This window comes from Mus caroli, chromosome 6, assembly GCF_900094665.2.
Source record: "Mus caroli chromosome 6, CAROLI_EIJ_v1.1, whole genome shotgun sequence".
Lineage (NCBI taxonomy): Eukaryota > Metazoa > Chordata > Mammalia > Rodentia > Muridae > Mus > Mus caroli.
Window position 1 is genome coordinate 2,314,502 of NC_034575.1, and position 22,220 is coordinate 2,336,721.

At 42.7% G+C, this 22,220-nt stretch overlaps 1 protein-coding gene across 6 annotated transcripts in view; it reads left to right on the top strand.

The window, feature by feature from the left end:
* Nucleotides 1-22,220, top strand: part of Dync1i1 (dynein cytoplasmic 1 intermediate chain 1) — a 305,446-nt gene that overhangs the window by 157,579 nt on the left and 125,647 nt on the right. For all 6 annotated transcript variants that reach the window (XM_021164407.2, XM_021164406.1, XM_021164409.2 and 3 more), the window contains one exon: nucleotides 21,257-21,346. In XM_021164407.2, coding sequence (XP_021020066.1) covers nucleotides 21,257-21,346 — 90 coding nt within the window. The remainder of the gene's footprint in view (nucleotides 1-21,256; nucleotides 21,347-22,220) is intronic.

Sequence of the window (22,220 nt, forward strand, 5' to 3'; positions counted from 1 at the left end):
CTGAGTACACAGGTTGTGCTGAGCCTAGCTCTATGCAACTTCGGCCCTCCACAGAGCTAGACACTCCCAGCCAGAGATTAAAGCACACCTCTGCTCACAGGCAGGTCTTGTTTTTGGGCATCGAGTCCACTCTCATATCCTCCTGTGCCTTTTTGTCTGTGTGTTTGATTTTTGTTGTTTTTTTTTTTTAAGACAGGGTTCCTCTGTGTAGCCCGACTGTCCTAAAACTCAGTCTGGTCACTCTGTAGACCAGGCTGGCCTCGAACTTGGAAATCCACCTGCCTCTGCCTCCCAAGTGCTGGGATTAACGGCGTGTGCCACCACTGCCTGGCCCTTCTGTGCCTCTTACGTTTCTGTTTTTATCACCTTTCCCAAAGTACTTTACTCAGAGCTGTGTCCTTGCTTCCCTTACCCTGGCCATACTCCGACAGACGGCATCTGTCAGGCCGGCTTTCCATCCTTAAATGCTTCGTTTTCTCCCGGAAAGGACTGCTGTCTTCCACAGGCAGACCATCAGCCAGGAGAAAGCTGCCCTCTGTTCTCCGGAAATGGCCGCCGGCCTCATAGCTGGAGAGCTTCGGTAAACGCATCTCAACACCCTTTATAAAGTCCTCCGACTTCCTGGAATGCCTTTTCTTTTTCTTCTTTCTCTTCCGCTGTCTATGGAGGTCAGCATCAGAGTACGCTCCTGAAAAATCAGATTCCTGCTGGTGCCTGCTTTCTTGATCCCGGTGTTTATCTTTGGACTTCTTTTTCTTTTTAGACTTTTTGTGCTTCTTCACCCTTGGCTCCTCTAGCGCGTCCGTCTCCAGGCTTTTGTGGACTTTCTTTTCTAGACGGCCATCATGATTTTCTAGAGTCTCATACCTTTGCTTCCTCGACTTGACACTTTCGTGTTCATGAAAGCTCTCAGGGAGACTGTGGCTGCTGTCCTGTACACTCAGTGCAGCCTTGTCTTGGAGATGTCTCTCGAGGGGCACAGCAAGGCTAGGGACCTCTCGGGGGCTGTTGAAGTGGGGCCATTCCTTCCCCCGGGATTGCAGCTCCCAGCCCTTGCGGCCCCAGTAGCTGTCCTTGTATGGCCGTCCAGACTGGACAAGGCGTTCATGCTCACGGCCATGCAGAAGCCGCCATTCGCGGGCGTCCCGGGCTGTGTAAGACAAGTGTTCTTAAACACTAAGTGGTCTATCCTTCCCAGCCCTTAAGTCTCATTCTTTTTTTGATTGCTCACCAAGTTAGACTTAGTGGTATATTTATTTTAGTCTCTCATGGACTTTCTGTCTGGGATAAGTAGACATGTGTACTGATCATCAGGAAAAGTCTTATCACCTAATATTTATAGATATACATGTATATTTGAATTGTCTGTCTACTGAAGATAATTTTTTACATCCACAAATCAGCCACCCTCCTCCTAACACCACCTCACACAGGACCTCCCCTGACATCCCTCCCATACCTATTCACAAAACCCTGCCTTGAGCATCAAGCACTGGTGATGAAGGTGGGGATGTGCTCCCAGAGGCAATGATGCTGAGGCTTTCATGGTTTGGTCCCACCCACAGTCAAATCCAAAACCTGGATTTGGAATTTGAAAACTTCCCTGGAATCTAAAAGGGTCTTTGGGTTTTTTCTTGTTCGTTTCTTTTTCTTTGTTGCTGTTATCTTTCTGGCAAATAAATAAACAAGTGTCTATTCACCCCAGAGAGGGCACTAGAGACAGATCAACTATATCTTGGTTTATTCATGAGTTCATTGGGATTACTTATGGGATCATGAAGTGAGTGGGGGGTATTTACAAGAGCATAGGTCACCTTGAAACAGCTCGCTCATGAATGGATGGCAACTTCCACACATCTACATGGATGGAAAACTTCCTTCAGTTAACCATCCATATATATATATATATCCTTCCCCAAGACCATGTGCAGCTGCAGCAGGATACCATGCAGCTAAGGGGGAGGAAGTTTCAGGAGAAAGAGTGACAGGAATCTGTGGGGAGGGTCTAACAACACTTCACTTAGGAATCGTCCACAGGCTGGTCTGGCTGAGGGTCTCCTGCAGGTTGGATTACAGCATCTCTGAATAAGATGAATACGGAATAGGGTTCCTTAAAAATTGCATTCAGCCCATCCCCACCTTTATGTAAATTCTCTGGATCACGTTTGCATAGAAAATAAAAGTGTTTGCTTTGTAAAAAAAAATCGCAGTTATTGGTTATATCTTTAAACAATGTATGGAATATAACCTTTTTATTAGAGATCAAAATAAAAATACGTCTTATTAAGGAGCAGTCCTATGAAAGTTTTGTTCATGTTTCAAAAACATCCTGCAGAAAAGGAGAAAGAAAATAGATGATTCCATGGTCCCTCCATTTTATGGAAGGGGAGGCCACATGCCTAGCAGAAGGATCCCTCTGCTGGGGTGATCCCACAGCAAGATGCACATGACAGAACAGTTTCTTTGACAGGCACATTCTTGCTTCTCCTGTGACACCTTCACGCTTGGCCATGTCAAGGGCAGGATCCCCCATCTTCATGCTTCTCTGTGTGTGCCTCTCAGTGGTTCTCCAGAGCCTCGTGGGATAGATTCCTTTCAACATTCCATTATTTGCAGATGAGAAATAACCCAAATTGACAAACAGAGAAGGACCGATTTCACTTAAGTTTTGACTGCCTGCATGATTTTGAAATGTGTGCTCTGAGCTCTGGGAGATTGAGTCTGATAATAGAAAGTAAGACTTGACTTGTCATCCCTCTAGATTCTTTTCCTCCTTCTTCTCCTCACTTCCTTTCTCCTTCCCCTCTCCTTTGTTCTTTGTATTTTCAGAGTGTGTTTCCCCCCACCCCCCAGGAACAGCCACTAGTCCCCATGAAGAAATCTCTCTGTCCTTCGGACTCATATTTGTCCCAAGCCACTGTTAATGCACTTATCACATCTGACATAAGGTGATGGATTTTTCTCAGCTTAGATTTCCCTCTCCTTCGCAGCTCCCTTCACTAATGGCAGAGAGTGACAACTGGTGATTACGGAAATCTTGAAAATGCCACTAGACACTCAGCTTTGAGAAGAGCCTCAGAGAGACTAAGAAATACATTCAAATTCCATCCCCAGGGCCCCTCCCATTTCTTTTATACCCCCCACCCCCTTTACAGGCGAAACCTAAGTCCCCTCCTCCTCCTTCCTGACCCGGGGGTTCTTATTGAAGTCCTCAGCAAGCCCACAAGGGGCACTGCCCCCACCCAGTGCTTTTACGTTGCCCTCGCTGCCCTCCTAGGCAGTATTTTGAAAGCATCACTGTGTTATTACTGTACCTGGCCAAAAGGGGGAAAAAAAACCTTTTTGTGTAAGTGGAGACATAAAACTTGTAAGTGGTATACAATATGCTTAAGAGAAAAAAAGCATTTTTATGTCCTTTCTCTGTCCTTCTGTTTGGTTGTTTTTTTTTTCCTGGTTTCCCTTGTCCTTTGTCCCCTCTTGTCTTCATTTCAAGACTTGATTTGGCATAGTGCTGTTGAGTTCAGGGTGGATCTTGGGGACCAATGGGTCATATCAGATCCTCAGGGTGTGCATGTCCAGCCAGCTCAGCTTCATCCAGACTGCATGATTTCTGGAGGCTCCTCCAGACAGGGCCTGACTGGACAAAGTAGCTAAAGGCCTAATATTACATGTCTCCCTTCACAAGCCTGAGTGTCTACTCAGCAAACACTTGCTATAAGTGTTCTGTGTGGCTAGCTGTTGCTCAGAGGAAGCCATGTAAATAAGGCAGACAGTTCTTCCTTCACACTTATCTCTTAGCCAGTTGCAATTGTTGCAAGAGATTCTTGCTTCTTTTAGAAATAACATTTCTTCCTTTTCGTAAGTCCTTTTTTGTTTTGTTGTTGGTGGTGGTTTTTTTTTTTTGTGGGGGGGTGTTTGGTTTAGGTTTTTTTCTACAAAAGTTAAATGTTAGCCTTCTTTTTATGGAAACGGGGGGAGCCCTCCAGAAGATCTTTTACTTTCTCCACCCAGTTCCTTTTCACCTACGAGAGATGGTGGGCAAGTTAGAATATTCACCACCTGCTTATGGTTAGTTCTTTATTTTAAAATCTCTTTCAAAACAGATCAGACATTACACCGTTGAAAACAATTTTCACTGTAGGTATTGAATATCATACTGTGCTTGTAGTAATAACTGATAGATATCTAGAGTAATCTTCACTGTGGACCAACTTTAAAGAACTGTCAATCATGGACTTTAACTTTAAACACAGATGATTTGAATTCCTGTTAGCAGCGTGAGGAAGCCGAGGAGAAGGAGGGCACTGCTTGGGGAAGGGATGACGGGATTACCTCTGCAGTTCGACTTGCTGGCTGCTTGAGTCACTAAATCAAGGCAAAGTTTATGAAAAGCCTGTGGCTGGGGTCTCCAACTCCTCATTCCCACTGAGATTTCCCCATTATAAATCTGCTGTCAGAAATAAGTGCTTTACTTGTGACTTAATTCTGTGCAGGCACAAATACCTTGACTCAACACTTTGGCCACAAGGCCTTGACTATCTTGAAAGTGAGAGTGATGGAGATCTAATTAACATGGGGTGTTAGGAAGGAAAGGGGTTCCCTGCCCCTCCCCCCCCAGCCATCATTCATCCACTGTGCTGGCAACAACCAAGTGGACTCTGAAAGCCAACAGGAATTTAAGGGACCGTGGGGCTAGGGCCTGGAAAGGCTGGGTGGGTGCTCTGGGTTCTAGTAGAGGGAGTTTGTGTATGGAAAAGCATTGTCCTTTTGGACAAACAAAACAAAACAATTTTGCTTTTAAAATATTTCCATGCCACATCTTTATAAAAGCTCTTTAAAGTTCATCTGGTTTCTGTGATCATGAAGCAGACCTGAGCGACTCAATAAGGGATCACCAGCCACATGGCCTATCTAGACTTAAGGTTTCTAATGTTAATTATTTTTAAGTGTGTTCCTGTGTGCCACACAGATGCAGGTGCCCGTGGGAGCCACAGGTATTCAGGCCTGCATACCGGAGTTTACAGGTAGTCGTGAGTGTTGAGAGAACACTCAAGTCAACCACAAGAGCAGTACAGTTCTTTACAGCAGAGCCATCTCTCCAGCTCATTGTTTTTATTTAAACTAACATTTCAAATCACATATTGAGCTTGCTCTAGCCTGCTTTTCAGTGCTTAGGAGCTGTGTGTGGTTTATCAGGCAACATATTTCTGCCATCTCGGAAAATTCTGTTGGACTGTGTGGTTCTGGGTTTGCAGAAGGTCTCTTTCTTGGTGTTTGGTTCTTCGGCACTTTCATGTTGATTGGACAGCTAAAGTATTGAGAAACAAGAACTGAATGATGTACAATATTCCCATCCTTAAGACTCTGGCTTTATAGAAATTGTCTTCACACTCAAGATAGACAAGTAGAGGCTGGTGGGATGGCTCGGTGAGGAAAGGCACTTCCCGATATATACGCCTGATGACAAGAGTTAATGCTGGATGGTTTGCCTTTTAAAGCAATCTCTACTCCTAGATGACATTCTCTACCTTAGAGGTCTCAAATTGGAGCAGAAGTAGCATGTGTGTGACTGAGGGACATGTAATGCCTCTTTTGTCCCCTGGCCAAGGTTGGAAGATGTGTCCTTCAGCAAATGAAAGCTGTTACTGTTTGAAGAGTATTACTGTATTTGAATTGAAAGAAGATATGTTTTCCTGACTCTCAGCACAAGGGCGGGGCGGGGGGGGGGGCTTCCCTCTGATGTGACTGACAGTCTGTAACAGAAGTATCCTCGGCCTCTGTCCAGTTCCTCCCCACTCTGACGAGCTGCATTTCTGTGCACTGCTTCTTGGGAACCAGTCTACAAAGTACAGGCGTATCCTTGGCTTCAGTCCCATGCCATCCCAGCTTGGCTAGCTATGTGCCTGTGCCCTCCATCCTGGGGACCAGTCTGTGCAGCACAGGCTTATACAGCTGATTAGTCGATGATCTGTAGAATTCAGTGATCACTTGCTGGCTCCCAGCTAAAGGAGAAGACTGTTATCTACCTCAACACGCACAGTATGTGCTCAAACAACTTCATGTAACCAGCTATGGGAGCTATAGGGTACAATAAAAAAAAACAGGTATGCTTGACCTACAAGTCAGCCATTGTGTTCCACTGGTGTAACTTAGATGACATATTTTGCTGCTGGTGATTGTTGTGGAGGCTAGAGTATGTTGTTGAAACTCCAGCTTGATCCGTGACTTGTTTTATGACATGGAAATAATTCTTATTTCTAGGTTCTGCCAGTCCTTAGCCTAAGAAAAATAGCACTGGTTTGTATTAGAGGTGATGCAGTGTAGCGATGAAATCGAACAACTACTATGAAAGGCTAAAGTATTCATGAATAAAATGCTACTGCAAGCCTACCAGTTTTCATTGGAACACTCTGGGATATATCTTGCACATCACAGGAAGCTGTGAGCTGCAGTTTAGAGTTTCAGAGTCAGTAGCATCCTTGTAAAGCCTGGCATTTTAGGAAGCAATCCCCAAAACTGTCTTCTTACCTCATCCCATCCCTACACTTCTTCACATCATTTAACTGACCCAAAGCTCGTAACATCTAAGACAAGACAGAAAGCTATCCAAGCTCTTCAGCCTCTGCTTCAATTACTGCTCATTTGCTGCCTTAGGATTCTGGTCGTTCAACTTCTTGAATGTAGACATTATGGTTGGAGGCCCATCTGTCTGTGGAAGAAAGCTCTCACCCTACAGACCTGTGGGTACGCTCCTGTCTGTTATAGCATGCAAGGCAGGCTACCAGAAGTAGGGTGGCTGATGGCTACAACCTGCAGCCTTTACTGAGAGGAAGCAGCCTGATGCAGAGAGCCCGTGTGTAGCAGTAAAATGTTTCTGCTGACTACAGGATTATAAGAAATTACACACACTTGGAAATGAGTCAAGGGGCCAGTCCTGAGGAATACAGAGTATATCCTTTTTGTCTTGACTTTTTAATGCCTCATTAATGCCCAGAGAAAACACCTTCAACACGAGAACCTTAGTCAGGCCAAGGAAATACTGCTGAGTGATATCCAGGGCATCACAATTGCAGAAATCTATCTCCAGAAAGGAAGGGATGGGCGTTCTGGCTCTTGGCATTGTGGGTGTCAAGCCTGGTGCTCCCTTGATGCTTCTGCCTACTTACTCCAATAGTGAGCACCGCACACATCACAGATGAAAACATCCTCAGATACAATTCAATTATCCAGAATTTGTTTAAATGAAACAAAAGTTTCTCGGTATTGAAAAGCTGCACCATAAAGGTATTCTCTGAGGATTTCAAATGTGCTGCCACTTCTGAAAAGAATCCTAGTAGCTTTCTTCTTGGAAGCGTGTACTTCATATGTCATCACCAAGTGGTTAGTATGAGCATCCTCTTGTGGGACTTGAATACAAACACCTTTAAACATTTTCTAAGCCAATCAAGTCTGAGACTCACATAGGGAATCTGAAGATAAATCATATTCAAGATAGACTGATGAATGGTGTAGACTCTGTGCCATATCTCTCAGAGTATCTTCCTGTTATTTTAAACAATAATTGACTACCTACTATGCTCCATATATTTGGGACACACACCCACCCCCCCTCCACACACACACACACACACCCCATTAGGAGTTTAGAACATTGTAGCAATGGATTGCTAAGCATCAATTATGAAAGAGCGCTGTTCTACCCAGGGGGAAGGAAACTACATCAAAGTGAAGTTGTAAGGAAAATGATCGCGGGGAGACCAAATCAAAGTCCTATGACTACCTACTATGTATTGCAGGATGAATGTGTTAGCAGGATATAAAAGTAAGCAAGAGCACAATGGGCAGGCAAACTGTGTAAAGACACAGAAGAATGAAGCAGCCTGTGTTAAGATCATAAAGGATAACTGGGTTAAAGGACCACATGGCGCAAGGGCATAAAATGAGGTGAGCATTAGAGCCACACTATGCAGGCTTTGGGTGCTGAGCTCAAAGCCATGATGGAGAAACTCTGGCAGAATTGTAGCAAGGGCAGAACAGAAGCTCTTGGCAGCTCTTCTGCACATTATTGGAAGCGCTTAGATAAGGAAGCATGATCAGGAGGCTGCTCCAATGCTCCTGGTGAAAGCTGATAGAGACCTAAATCAAGCTAAGGCAGGTTAGGCAGGAGAGGGTAAAGGAGCTCTTTCAGAGATTAAGAAATCTAATCTACTAGTCTGTGGAGTTCTAGACATAAAGTAGATATTCCTGGTGGATCTCAAACTTCAAGTTACAGTGACTCAGTGGCTTATTCTAATTTTTACAGATAAAAGAATCCAGGTAGAAGATCAGTTTGGGACCTGGAAATATAAGACAGCAGGATGGAGTGGCTATAAACCTTTCAGTTCTTAAGGAGACTGGATCTATATCCAAGTTCTGTTTTGAATGTACTATACTTCCTTGAATCCACGACACTTTTCTGAGCCCTGGTCTTCTCACCTACAAAGGGGTTAGCGCATCAGTACACACTTGGTAGATGATCATAGGGGTTCCATAAGATCATTATTGAAGAAATGAATGCCAGTGCTTGCTGAGATGTTCAACGCACATAAGCCACAGCATGCAGACTCTGGACTTTCTCAATCCCAGGCTGCCCTTAAGCCAAGCAATCCACCCCAAAACAAGTACACATCGACATTTTAATACAGTGCCTCTGTGAAGCAACCATGTGGAGATTAAGCTGTTTAACTACACCTTGCATTAAGAGGAATTATGCAGCATATGACTAACAAACTAGCCAAGAGTTTGATCACAAGACACCTCATGTGACAGCCTTGTTCCTCTCCTAAGTTACAGAAATTCAGTGTCAATGAATTTGCTTCATTCCAAGTAAAGAAGTAAGATGATGATAAAAGCTGGAGCCATGTTAAGGATTTCAGTGTGGAACATGCCTCTTAGTTAGATCCGTTAGTTCAGACACAATCTGTGCTGGGAACTTTCTTTTCCGAATTTTCAACCCTGCAATAATTCAGCCATGGTCGTCTCTAGAGGAGTTTCCAGTCCTTTGTTTCTATGATGATCACCAACTAGAATGCCTTCTCGTTTCTTTTGCATAGCCTCCTTAATAGTATGCAAGCTTTTGTGACTGGGTGAGTCATTGACCACCAAGAAGCTACAAGTGTGGTCACACTCACCTCCCTTTTAATACCCACTTTGCCCTTTGCTAGCAACAAAGATCTATTATTGCTTTCTTTCACTAGACAACTGCATTATGTAAGTAAGCACAGACTTTAACATCCCTCATGTTTGGATGAGAAAGCAGACACTGGAGAAAGTGAGAACGTTGTGTGCTGCATATCATATAACAATGATAATGAATGGGACCCTTCTTCCCCATGCTATCTGTCGGGAGATGAAGGCAGTTTGACACATGAAAACTGTTCTCCTAAGATGTGGTAATGCTGATTACCTAGAGATCCTTAAACTCTCTCAGCATCAACTGAGGCAATGTTGCTTTATGCTGCTTCTCAATGGAGCTGAGGAGATCAAATAGCATAGGTGCAACAGCTTGCTTTTCTTGATCTTTATCCTGTCATTAAGGCCACCACTTACTTCCTCTGCAGATCTTCCTGCCCTTCAGTGTCCACATCTTCCCAATACTGTGGATCTGTGTGTCTAGACTGACCAGAAAGTGAAAACAGGAGAACACTTTGAAACCTGCAGATCTGACCACAACTGAGAGTTGTACCTAGTCCAAGGAACTGGAAACTCGGTGTTTTTGGATCAGACAAATTCTTCCTTAAGACTTTCAGTTGGCTAGTTTCTTCTTTTATAACTCATAGAAAATTATTACATTGACAGACAAGGGACTTCGTGTTTGAGCCAATGGGAAAACATGAAGTTAACACTAGGGGAAATGACTTAGCCCCCAATAAAGCTGCTAATGCCAGGATAAAAGCAAACAAATCTGTTAATGATCTTCGTTCAGAATCAGACTGCGACAGATTATGATGCATTCTCAGATGGGAATTATGTCAGTTCTCCTTAGTCTGAGGATTAGCCAACCAAATTTGGAAATGCTTAATTAAGAAAGAGCCAGCAAAAGACATCACTGTGTCCTTTCTATCTATGGAGAATTTGAAAGCAAATTCTGCGTCATATGTGACTCCTGTATGGAAGAGTCAGATCTGCGGATCTGCGAAGCTCTGGTTTCCATAATCTGGCCATCCAACTAATATTTATTGACACCTGTCATGGACCCAGCTCCTTTTAGATGTTGTGAATTCAGTAAAAACAAGACAGGGTTTCTGACGTTGTTGAATTCTTATTTCTTTTGCTGGGAGAGAAAAGAACTAGACATATAAACAAGTTCATAAGCCAGATAGTGGATAATGTTAGGAAATTGTGATAAGGTTCTGGGACTTAGCTGGCTACAGGATCTGCTTAGGAAGAGAAAATAGGAACGGATGAGATGCCTTGGTGAGCAGAGTCTGTGTTGCTCAAGCCTACGAGTAAGAAATCTATGGGAGCCATAGGGGAAAGGGAGTTCTGACTCCAAGACCTTATCCTCTGCCTCCACATATGTGCTGTGGCATGCATGCAGTTGCACTCATGCATTCACACATTACACACGCACACATGCCTAACCAGGGTGAAGAGAAACAAGTGCTTACTCCTGGTAGAATGGAATGCACTGTGCTGCTGCATTACTTAGGCTGGAAGAGGGGACTTCTCATTGGTAGGATGCACCATGTGTGTATTGCTCATTTTTCTTATTGATGTGACAAAGATACCTGACCCTTCCCCCCCCCCAAGAAACCCCTCAAGGGTTTCTTTTGGCTCATAGTTTGAGAGTATGTTCCATCATGATTCAGAATTGATACCAACAGCCAGAGGCAACGGGGCACACTTCACAGTTAGGAAGTAGAGGTAGATGAACACTGATGTTAACTTTGCTTTCTCCTTTTTATTGGGGCCACAACCTCAACACTTGCAAGTACCACCTACGCTAAAGGTGAGTCAGCTTACCTTAATCAATTCTAGAAGACCCCTTTATAGGCATGCCCAGAGGTTTGCCTCCTAGGCGAGTCTAGATGCTGTCAATGTGACAGCCAATAGGAACCCCCCTGTTGCGTTCCACACTGTTATCATTGCACATCTCTAGACCCTGCTTTATTTCTTCTCTGTCTCAAGCTCTATCTAGGGAAGCCAGAGCAATGTGATTTTGCTATTAGCACAACACCAATCCAAGAAAGGAAAAGAGTCTGTTTTCTTAGGGCTTAGAGTGACTGGGAGTACTGGCTTAGCTAGAATAGTCACCCAATCCAATAAAAAGAACAGTCCACTTCTTTGACACAGGAGTAACACATCTTGAGTTTCCTGAGGCAGTTGATTAATCTGGGAGAGGAGAGGAATTTGCCTTCCTGGTGGATGGAGTCACCACAGGTTTTAGCTTGTCCAGACTGTCTTCAAGCATACTTGCTACCACAGTTTAATTATTAATTGTATATCTAACTCTCTCAGAAGGATTCCAATTTATGGTTCCCTCCACTATAGTATTAAAAACGTCCAATTCTGAGACCAGTCTTGTTGGCTACCACAAGAGATTCAAAGCCTTCCCTTAAATTTTACGGAGGACTTACATGGCTGAAAGTAAGAGGCATGTGTCCATCAAAGAATGAAGGGACTGTTATCCCAAGGAATGGGGTAGTGGCTTCTGGGTGGCCAAAGCCACAAATGTCAGTTACAGTTCCCCTTTCCTCTTTATAATGTTTGGTACAATTTACTAGCAAATTGAAGGAGACTGGGTGTTATAAAAACATGGGTTTGAATCTTGGCTTGGTTGCTTCCTCCAGCTTATTGACCCCAGTTGGATCATCCTGCCTTTCTAAGCTCCAGTTTCCTCATATATACAGAAAGCTAATCATATCTGCCTGGGTGAGTTATGAAGATTAAATAGGTTTAAGGAATATAAAGCCTTTGCCACAAAAACTTGACATATTTCATTCGATAAGCTGATAGGCACTGGATTTCATGGTTCAAAAGAACAATAGCTGGAGCAGATCTGAGTAGCATGGGAAAGTACAGAGTGAAGGAAACCTGTTTGTGTCATGGTAGCCAGAAAACAAAAGGAGCAAGAGAAGGTACAAGGGGCCCAATGACTTCTTAAGGGTACCCACCAAAACCTAAGCATAAGCAAGAAAACAAGCTTTCAACACTTGGGCCATTGGGGGACATGCCATATCCAAAACACAGCACTAAGTAGATCAGAAAATGATCAATGACATTTTAAAGTAGCATGTTTTGTTGTGATGGGGGAAAAAAAACACTTTTAGAGACACCCCGCTGAAATGTTCTGAGGGGCCTGGAGGATAGAGGAATCCTTACTGTCAAGGTAGAGTGTGAAATGAGACTTAAGGAACTGGAGGTCACTAAAATCAGGTCTGAAGGACAACTTGTCTCACATGTGGACATAATAAAGCCTTGGAAGCCCTGAATAACTGAGGTACACCCTACCTGTGTGCCTTCTGCCAAAGAAGGCTCCCACCGACCTGCTCTGCTGCTTCTTCGATCCTTTTGTCTCTAGTATTAGCTCTCAGTAGGGACTTCCCTTCCTTCCTTCATAAAATGGCAGCTCTCACCAGTTCCCACGCTATTCATCTTTACCACCAGCAATTCTTTAACCCATTATGCCCTCTACATGTTGTTTTGTCTTGTGCATTGTTACTTCTCCCAATAAAATGCCAGCAGCACAAGGGTAGGACTTGTTTGCCTATTCATGGCGATATCTCTAGTCCCTAGAATAGTTCCTGGCACCTAAAAGGATAGGAGGGAGGTTATGTCTGAGAGGAAGCCACGAACCAAATGTCAATCAGTATGTGTTTGTGTACCTGACGAGTGGATTGGGACACATGTATGCAATGTGAACAAAAGAGAGGATTGGTACAGAGGAAACACATTTGTACATTTTGAAAACAAGCCAGTTTTCCTCTGCTTGGAATGGAAACAACTGTATGTGTTCCCATGAATGTGATACGTGGTTCTGTTTCTAGATGAGCTATCTAACAGCAATGTTTGTAGCCTGAGTTGGGATGGAGAAAGGTTGGAGGCAAGCACCCCAGCTAAAGACGATCATAACAGTAAACTACAGGAGCTATGCTGGCCTTAAATAACCCTGAAAGGATTAAGAGAGATATACATTAGAAGAGTATCCAATGAAAGAGAATTTAGCAAGAAAAGAGAATTTTTATTTAACATAACTAAGGAAATAACTAAATCAATGCAATTAGAGAACGCTTGATAATGGAATGGCCTGCATGTGGCATTGGCGTGGTAACTGATCTGGCACTGGGAAGCAGAGAGAGGATGAAGAATATCAGGGATAGAAGATGTCATTTTCTCCTTGGAAACGAGATCTTTAATGGGAAAATAATGCTTATGAGCACCTTCTGCTTCTTTATTCTGATTTCATAAATCAACACAACATCAAAACCATTAACACCTGGAGGTCTTGACGTAGCTATCTTCCTTTCAGACATAGCTCCAGTTATTGCTAAAAGTTAAAGATTGTGGTACCTCTGCTCCTGTTACTCCAGCTTTCTTTCTCACAATCAAGTCTCCCACTAAATGGAACTACAGGTATATATGTCTTCAAAACAATAGATTAGTCAAAGCATAAAATTGTCCAAAAGGAGAAGCAGGTGACAAAGGAGTTTAAATCTACAGATCAAACATATGTGTCCTTCTTTCTAAGAAGCTGGAAGTTGCATTTTCAACTGCTTTTGTACAATGTGTATATGTAGTGTGTGTGTGTGTGTGTGTCTGTAAATAGGGATAATAAGCAAAGCCATAGAGGTGATAACCTATACAATTGAAGCAGGTTTTCTTCTCATAGAATACACTGGCAATGATGCTTTTTTAGAGTTGAGCTTGTTATGCCCACTTGGATAAAGAAAAGACTGACTGAATATAGAGGAGAGATGAGAAGAGAGGAAGAGAGGAGGGGAGGGGAGAAGAGAGGGGAGGGGAGGGGAGGGGAGGAGAGGAGAAAGGGAAGGGGCTCTGAGTTTTCAGATGCTCTTACCCTCTTAGGTCCAGAAAAAGCTGATACCATTACAGGTTGATTTATCTGGGTTACCATAGACTGATACAGCAGTGTAAACTCATGTAATTGACTTCTATGGCTGAAGAGTCCGTGACAGTCTGAGAAAGATTTGGAGACATACATGACGATATGAAAGACTAAAGACGGAGAAGATGGGTGTGATGGTGCACCCTTTTAATAGCAGCACTGAGAAGACACAGCAGGTGGATCTCTGTGAGTCTGAGACAAATGTGGTCTAACATAGCAAGTTCTACATGAGGGCTACACAGTCGGCTACTATCTCAAAAAATATTGATAGATAGATAGATAGATAGATAGATAGATAGATAGATAGATAGAATAAGAAAGGCTAAAGAGTGGGACATTCCAAAACCACACTTGGCCTATTCCACACAGAAATGGACCAAGAATTGTCTGACTTGAGAGATAACTCGAGCCATGTAACAATGGACCTTAAATGTTATGCTAATAGAGGACTATAGAAAATGTTTAAAATTGAAAACTGATGGAAACATAAATCAGTCAGCCCTTCTTGTATGGTATGTAAAAGTTATTCATGGTTCCTGACTGAGTACTTTTGGACAATGCATTGTTTGCCACACGTACTGCATGATCACTTTTACCTGTTCACTATGTATTAATTATATATAGTGTGTATAAGCACAACCATACGCTTTAGAAACACCTACTAAAGCACTCATTGCTGGCCTATCTTCCATTTGAATATTTTCTTTCATTTCCTCTCATTTGCAATGTCTTGGGTGACATTCCAACAGGAAGTAAACTTTCCAAGGACTGTCATGTTAGAACCTTAGGAGAGAAGTGATGTGGCCAAGAGTGTTAACAGGGGTGCTCTGTGTGATGAGAAATGTATGTTTTCTTTCCTCTAGCCAAATTTTTCTAGTCCAGAAAGTGAAGGTTTATTCAAATATTAGCATGTAATATATTTAACAAAGTGCTTACTGAAAATCCCACAAAATATGTCTTTCCTGCATACTTTTAAAGCACACATGTGCTCACCTTGGCTTGTGTAAGCATTGAGCGGTACATGTTATACTTTATTTTGGCTGGTGTGACATGTATTAGAAGGGTGGCTCTCTTCAGACTCTGGGTGAAGTTGGCAAGCTGTATACAGACTTGCTCCAAGGATAGGATGACTCTAGTGAGCACTGTACAAGAGCCTTTACTATCTGTTGTGCAAACACATGGGGGAAATTCACAGCTCACGTAGAACTCCCCTTGGCCACCTAGTCAGGCATGGTTAACATCTTGTTCTCTGTGGTTGAGTCTGGCCACGGCCAGCCTTTTGGTTGTTCCCTGACTTGAATCCTGCCCTACAGCCTTCCAGCTTCCATTTTGCCTCTGTAACCTTAAAATCCGAAGGTATCTCTTATTCTTAAAACATCGTGTTGTTCTCCAGAAGAGACTTATGCATGGGAAGTCAGGCTGCCCTTGAAAGACATGTCAGAGCCAACTGGGATGGATAGCAATATGGTTTCAAATGTCTTATTTAGCATTTGGTACCTTGTCTTTCTTTTGAAAGCTTAAGAAATTTTTATGAGCAGAATATGATATACTTGTTATAAGAAAGATACTCTACATGGTATAGTATATGACTAATGTCCAGAAAAATGTTCCTTTAGTATTATTAGTATCATTTTTATTCATAGTATTGGTCACAAGAGTTGACATTGATGATGCTAACATCAGGTCGAACTTTGAGTAACTCATTTTGGTTGTACAGAGGGATAAATAAACTTCACTTAAAATGCTTCCTCTGAGACATCTCTTAGAGAGGTGAACAGGGAAGTGTCAGAAACATGGAGGAATCATATAGATTCGCTAGAGTGAGAGCAGCACCAGAAAGACAGTGAAGAGAAAGTAGACTTGAGTCCAATTTGGAAGTGGAGTTGTCTGTTCTCTTCCATAGGCCCTGACTGAAAACAGCAATGAGCTTCATCTCCTGGATCCAGCTGTGATCCCACGAGAATGTGGTAACAGTTGTCAGAACTGGAGAACTCAGTGAGGGGCATGGGTCTGAGCAGAAGTTAGGTGAGATGCCAGAAGGCCTAGTAGACCCTGCACCCTAGCAGAGATTTGTGGCCAGGATATTAATTCGGGGGTGAATAGAAGACACAAATGTACATATTATTCAAAATGAATGCATGATATGCCAAAGGCTAAAAATATTTCTTTAGATGATCTTTTTAATAAAAAAGAAAGCTTAAAGAAATAGGTCTATTTTTCTATCAAAGAGTTTTAAGTATCTTCTGAGAAGAATTATGACATAAAATGTTCAAATACAGAATCATATAAAAGTGGCAAGAGCATTTCCTCTTTAGTTGAGAACATATCAACAACAGTAAACCTCAAGGTTGAGGGAACATCTCACATAAGCAGGAGGAAAGATTGTAAGAGCCAGAATATGGTAAAGACTGCAGGAAAGAGTGTCTCCTGTATGGGACCCAGTCACTGTTCCCATAAGCTCACCTACAGCTGTGACCACCTGCCAGAGCTCTGCACAACACTGGCTTGTCACCATTTTGTCACACATGGCAAAGGACTCATGAGGCCCCTTCTTCATCAAAAGTCTATTTTTAAAAAGGACATCAGAGATGAAAGGGGAATTTCTGGGCAGGATTTCAGGGAGGGGAGGGGACATGCAAGGGTAGTAGGAAATAAAAATAGTCCCAACTAAGTATATACCTATAGAAAATCCTCAACTATCATACCCAGCTGTAAAGCCTACAAACTATAAAAACTACCTGCCACACAACACATATGCCCACCTGTGCAATAATGGCACAAGGGAGACCAATTGTTCTCTGATTAGCTTCAAGGTCAGCTTCACAGGACTGTAAGCCCCATCAATAATAATAGGAAGGTTATAGGCCCAATGAGGGAACTTACTATTATTATTTAATTAAATTGACATATCACTAAACTGTCTTCTAAATATCTACATTTATGCATATAAGCAAATGCTACACTCAGCTTTAACCAAAAATACTTCTCTTTGCAGTGAACAAAGGAGAATATAGAGGGACTCATAGCTGCTCAAGATGCCTTAGGATGACCTGGCCTTAAGCAAGACATTTATACTCTACCTCTAAGGCTCAGGAGCCACTGCTGAAGAAGGGCTAGGAATAGTGAAAGAGTTGGAAGATAAATGATAAGAACTACAAAATGGTGTCTTTTGGACATGGCATAAAAACTGCAGTCATGAGCTCACAGCAACTGCCGTTACTTTCACTGGGCCTTCGAAGGACTGGGTCAACTGTCAGTGATGGATGAGGAGAGGACTCATGGGTCCCTACCCCTTACTCTTGAACTATTGGCTATTGATAGGCTCTGGAAGATATGGAGTCATTGTCTTTTTCCTCAGTTGGGCACCCACTGCTGAGCTCTGCATCACTCCAGTGGATCTCCAAAGACATGGACCCAGTTCAACTCAGAGGGTCACAAGCCAAAAGAAATAGGCAGGAATGTGGGAAAGATTTGTAGGGGAAAAGGGAGTTGAGAGGAGTGGAAAGGAGTTATGAGAGGTTGAAGTGCAAATCACTAGTATGTAATTATTATGTTATATATATGTATATATATATATGAAATTGAACAAATTTCATTAATAAAAAATGAAAATCTTGAAAAGTAAAAACAAATAGCATTCCTCTCTCAAATGGCATCCCTCTCTACCTCTCCATGTGCCATCAATAGATCCTTAGTGATTAGAGCTGCCTTGGTGTCTTTGACATTTCTTTCCCTTTTGGAAGCAGTTTCTGCTAATTTTATGAGCCACAAACTCTTTTATGAACTCCAATATTCACAACTTTTCACAGTAGAATGGATGATGTAATGCAGTTTAAATAGCAAAATAGCAATCAGCTTTCTTAGGAGTGTATAAAGTGATCTTCCAGACGTTGACCTGTTCAATTCAAAGCCCTGTGGTAATTGATTTGGGCCTCCCACTTTGGACATCAGTTGTATGCCCTTTGGAGACCAGGATGGAGTGACATGGCCCTACTCTGCTCTCTCTATCCATTTTCCACCTGACCCAGACAAGCTGTCTCCCTGAGGTGGCAGATGAAGGAACCATCGCCCTCTCCTGAAAGGCAGCAACTGAACAGCAAAAGCTGTGGCCAGGCCTTCAGCCCTTCTCACCCTGAGGTTTTGCAGGTCCTGGGAGGACTGGGAAAGCAACAACCTAGTGACCTTGTAAAACAGAGGACCTCCCTGTGTTCTCGGGGCTCTGGTTGCAGGCAGCAGACACCAAGTCCAGTGGAATTTTCTAGAAGGAAGTCTGGGGCTGACACCACCTCTGGTGGAATTTATTAGAAGGAAATCTGGTACTTATAGAATCAACAGGAGACAGATGGAACAGTCCATAAAAGAGCCATTGACCAAGGGAATCCAGGCCTAGGTCCTCAGGTCCAATCTTGCCAGCATGTCGGGCATTCATGCTCTAACATCTTGATGACTCTAAATTTATCCCAGTTGTCGCCTTCATTTTACCTCCCAAAGACAAAGTGTGAGTTGGGAATATCTAATCTGTCTGCCGAGGTCTTGCTTTTATCCCACCTCCCTTCTGGCTTCAAAGTTGCTCAGGGCACTATCTTCTAGACAGGAGATATTCCCAAACAGTGATAAACTTTCCACTAGACTCACTTTCCAATATTCCAACTCTTTAAGGCTAGAAGGGCAAGTTGGGGAAAGGCCACCGCATGTGAAAATTGGCTGCCCTGGCCTTATCTGAATCAAGGATTAGCAGAGGAAACTCTTCCAGAGCTCACAGACAGGGCAGGCGGTCCTGTGCTGAGCATGTCACGTGTTGTCGCTGTATAAAAACCATAACCCCTGAGCCTTTCACAAAGTCTCCAGGAAGGAGGACTGTAGTTCACAAAGAGTTTTCTGACCAGGAGAATGACTGTGGCAACTGGAGGTGGCTAAACATGGGTGCTAAATGAAATCCTGTGTCCAAAAGATGTCATTGTATGAAGAGAGCCCCTAGGACACAGGTAACTAACTTCTTCCACTCACTTTAATTTCTTGTGTGAATCCAGCTACAGGAAACCATACAGGGGTGGTAAAGGTTTTTTGGTTTTTTGTTTTGTTTTTTTTTGTTTTTTTTTTCCTTTCCCTTCCAATCTCCAAAGAAATGTAACTGGGAATGAATGAGAGGCCCAAGTCATACATCAGTGGTCTGCAGAGGGTCTACATAAATCCTTTTCTTTAGAGTTATTGAGCTGTTTTGAAAACGGTCTCAACAGAAGTTCTTCCAAGTGCACCAGAAAGGAAACCAAGGCTTACAGAGGAACACACTCACTTTGCTCAGCAAGGCAAACACACCGGGAGTCAGAGAAGCAAACCAGCCGCTTGTGTTTTACTTCCTCAACAAATTCACAGGAATGCTTACTTTATGTCTTTAGAAGGCTGATAGACAAGGAATTGTGTGGCTACTAAAAATTAATACCTACAAATGGTTCATAACCACTTAAAAAAAGGTGGGCACTTGACATTTTCTCTCTCTGTTGTCTGAAGTTCTTTATTGTGGTATTTTGCATATTGTAAACACAGCACACATTTTTGTGCTTTAAAAAAAATACAAATGGAAAGCACACTCTCGGGGAAGAGTTTTCTTCTATCTAAGGAATTAGAATGCAACGTTCCTGTGTTCTTCTATGCATAGACGACAGCATTGGATCACAGCCCTTTGTCTGGCCAAGCACCTAGTAGAGTAATATTTTTCTAATAAACTCTTCATGGCTTTCTATTGTAGTAGGCTTTTAAACTCTTCTGAGAACCATTGTTTAAAATCAAAACCCTTCTATCTGGGAAGACAAGAATGGGCTACTATTTAAAGGTGACTAATGTAGTCATTCGATGAAATGCCTCCAGTTTTGAGATCATGAAGATGCCAGCGTACAGATGAGACAGCTCTATCAAAACCAAAATAACTGAATGTGCACCTTGACCTTTTTCTTCACAGAATGAGAGAAAAGACGTGGCTCTCATCTTACTTCCTCTAGACTTTCGCACAACTCAGTCCCTCAGTTCTCAAGGTCACCCCATGGAGCTTTTCCTGGTGAAAATTTTTTGGTGGGGAGGCAGCCTTCCCAAACCAGAACACTGGCTCCTGTTATCCTTGATAATGTACTTTCTCCGTGCTTGGAGAACGTCTGTGATGCTTAGCATCTGCTGGCATGGTGGTACCACAGGACTGGGGATCTTACACGGAATCTGTACCAATTTAGTAAATGAACGTGTAGAAGAGAAGAGAAGGAGGGATTATCTAAACTCCATTAGAACCAATGAAATAAACTACCTACTTACGTTACTAGAGTAAATGTAATACCGTATTCAAAAATCCATGAGAACAGCTTTCGATACTTTTTCTCATTTGTATTTATGAGTTAGATTTTCCTGTGATACCTTGTTCCCTAAATCTGCTATGTTTCCGTCAGTGGTCCTGAACGCTCCCCTAAAGGAAGCAGGTGGAGAGAGACCCACATTTTCACAGAGCAGAAAGGGCACCAGTTAACATCTGGCCAGTGGAAGTTGCCTGGGCCCATTTGTGAGAGCTCATTGAATTCACATGAATTCATGAACTGTTCTGAATTTGTAAATGCTGTTCAGTCTAGGTTGTTTTCTCCCAGACCAGTGGCATTGACTTTGGGGGTCTGTCCCGGCTTGTTTACTTGCCAGTGGCATTTGACCTGGGGTTAGACCTGTATTTAACCCTTTCCTGTAGGTCAAAACCAAATTGATTTGACAAAGATGAAATTGGAAATGAGTCATGTGTGCCCCAGGTGTCCTGTGCTCAGAAAGCACTGCAGGTGGAAGCATTTTCAGACCTGTTTCTGGGCCATCTCCTAAGAAGCTTCAGAGGTCATGAAGGTGATTCCACGGCATCCCATGTGGTCAGGGTCTGGGGAGGAACCTAACAGGTGCCCACTTGGTGCAGTTTTCCCAGCAGGTTAGGAGGCTTTCAAAGAGGTCCGTTTGGAAGATAATTTATTCATGTATTCATGAGCATTTGTCTGGCATTTTCTGTGAAGTGATTTACTTCAAAGTTGCCCTAAACGACTGGAACTTTGCACTTTATTTTACCTCCCACCATCAGCCGAAGACTTTGATTTTTAAGATGAAAAAATTTTGCATTTTTCTCTTTCTTCTTTCTAGAGGATGAGGACGATGAGGAGATGGTAGAACCCAAAATTGGTCATGATTCTGAACTGGAAAATCAAGAAAAAAAGCAGGAGACAAAGGAAGGTAAGGAGACAAAGGGAGGTATCTTTGGCGGATACACTGGGTTACCACTTGGTTGTATTGTTTTCTTTTACCAAACTAAGAGACAATAGAAGCAAAGAAAGCTGAAGCTCACATGCCCTTTGTATAAGATTTTGTATGACAACTCAGTACATTACCTTTGAAAACAGACGCTGGAAGCTCCAGGTCAAGAATTGGTTGCTTCTAGGCTGGCTGAAATGAATAAAGTAGAAGCAACTTGGGTGATAGTCACAATTTCATAGAATGACTACTAAACACAGAGATAACATCGCACAAGCTGCCAGTTGCCATGTTAGAGCAGAAAAGATAATCGGGAGGAAAAGGAACAGCTGCAATTACTTTATCAATTAGTTCTGAAGGGTTTTTTGTTTTTTTAGTTTTTTGTTTTTTTTTAAATTTTTTATTAGGTATTTTCCTCATTTACATTTCCAATGCTATTTCAAAAGTCCCCCATATTCTCCCCCCCCCACCCCCCGCACACTCCCCTACCCTCCCACTCCCACTTCTTGGCCCTGGCGTTCCCCATGGGCTGGAGACATGGCTCAGCCGTTAAAGGCTAGGCTCACAACCAAAAATAGTTGTGAAGTTTTATAAATAGAAACAGTAACGGCAATCGTTATTCTGCTGAGTAAAGGGCTCTTCCACAGCTCTGCACATGCTAAGACAACTAAGCACATGTTTCAGTGATAACAGTTACTAACACTGCCGAGTTACTTCAATGATAGAGCAAATTTTTTCATGGTAATTGCAAGGTCCTGAATTCAGATCTCCTCACTGGAAGGGAAAAGAAGACAAAATAAAAACTGGCATTGATTAAAGGCTTACAATATACTTGCCTCTCCTCCAAGCAGGTGAA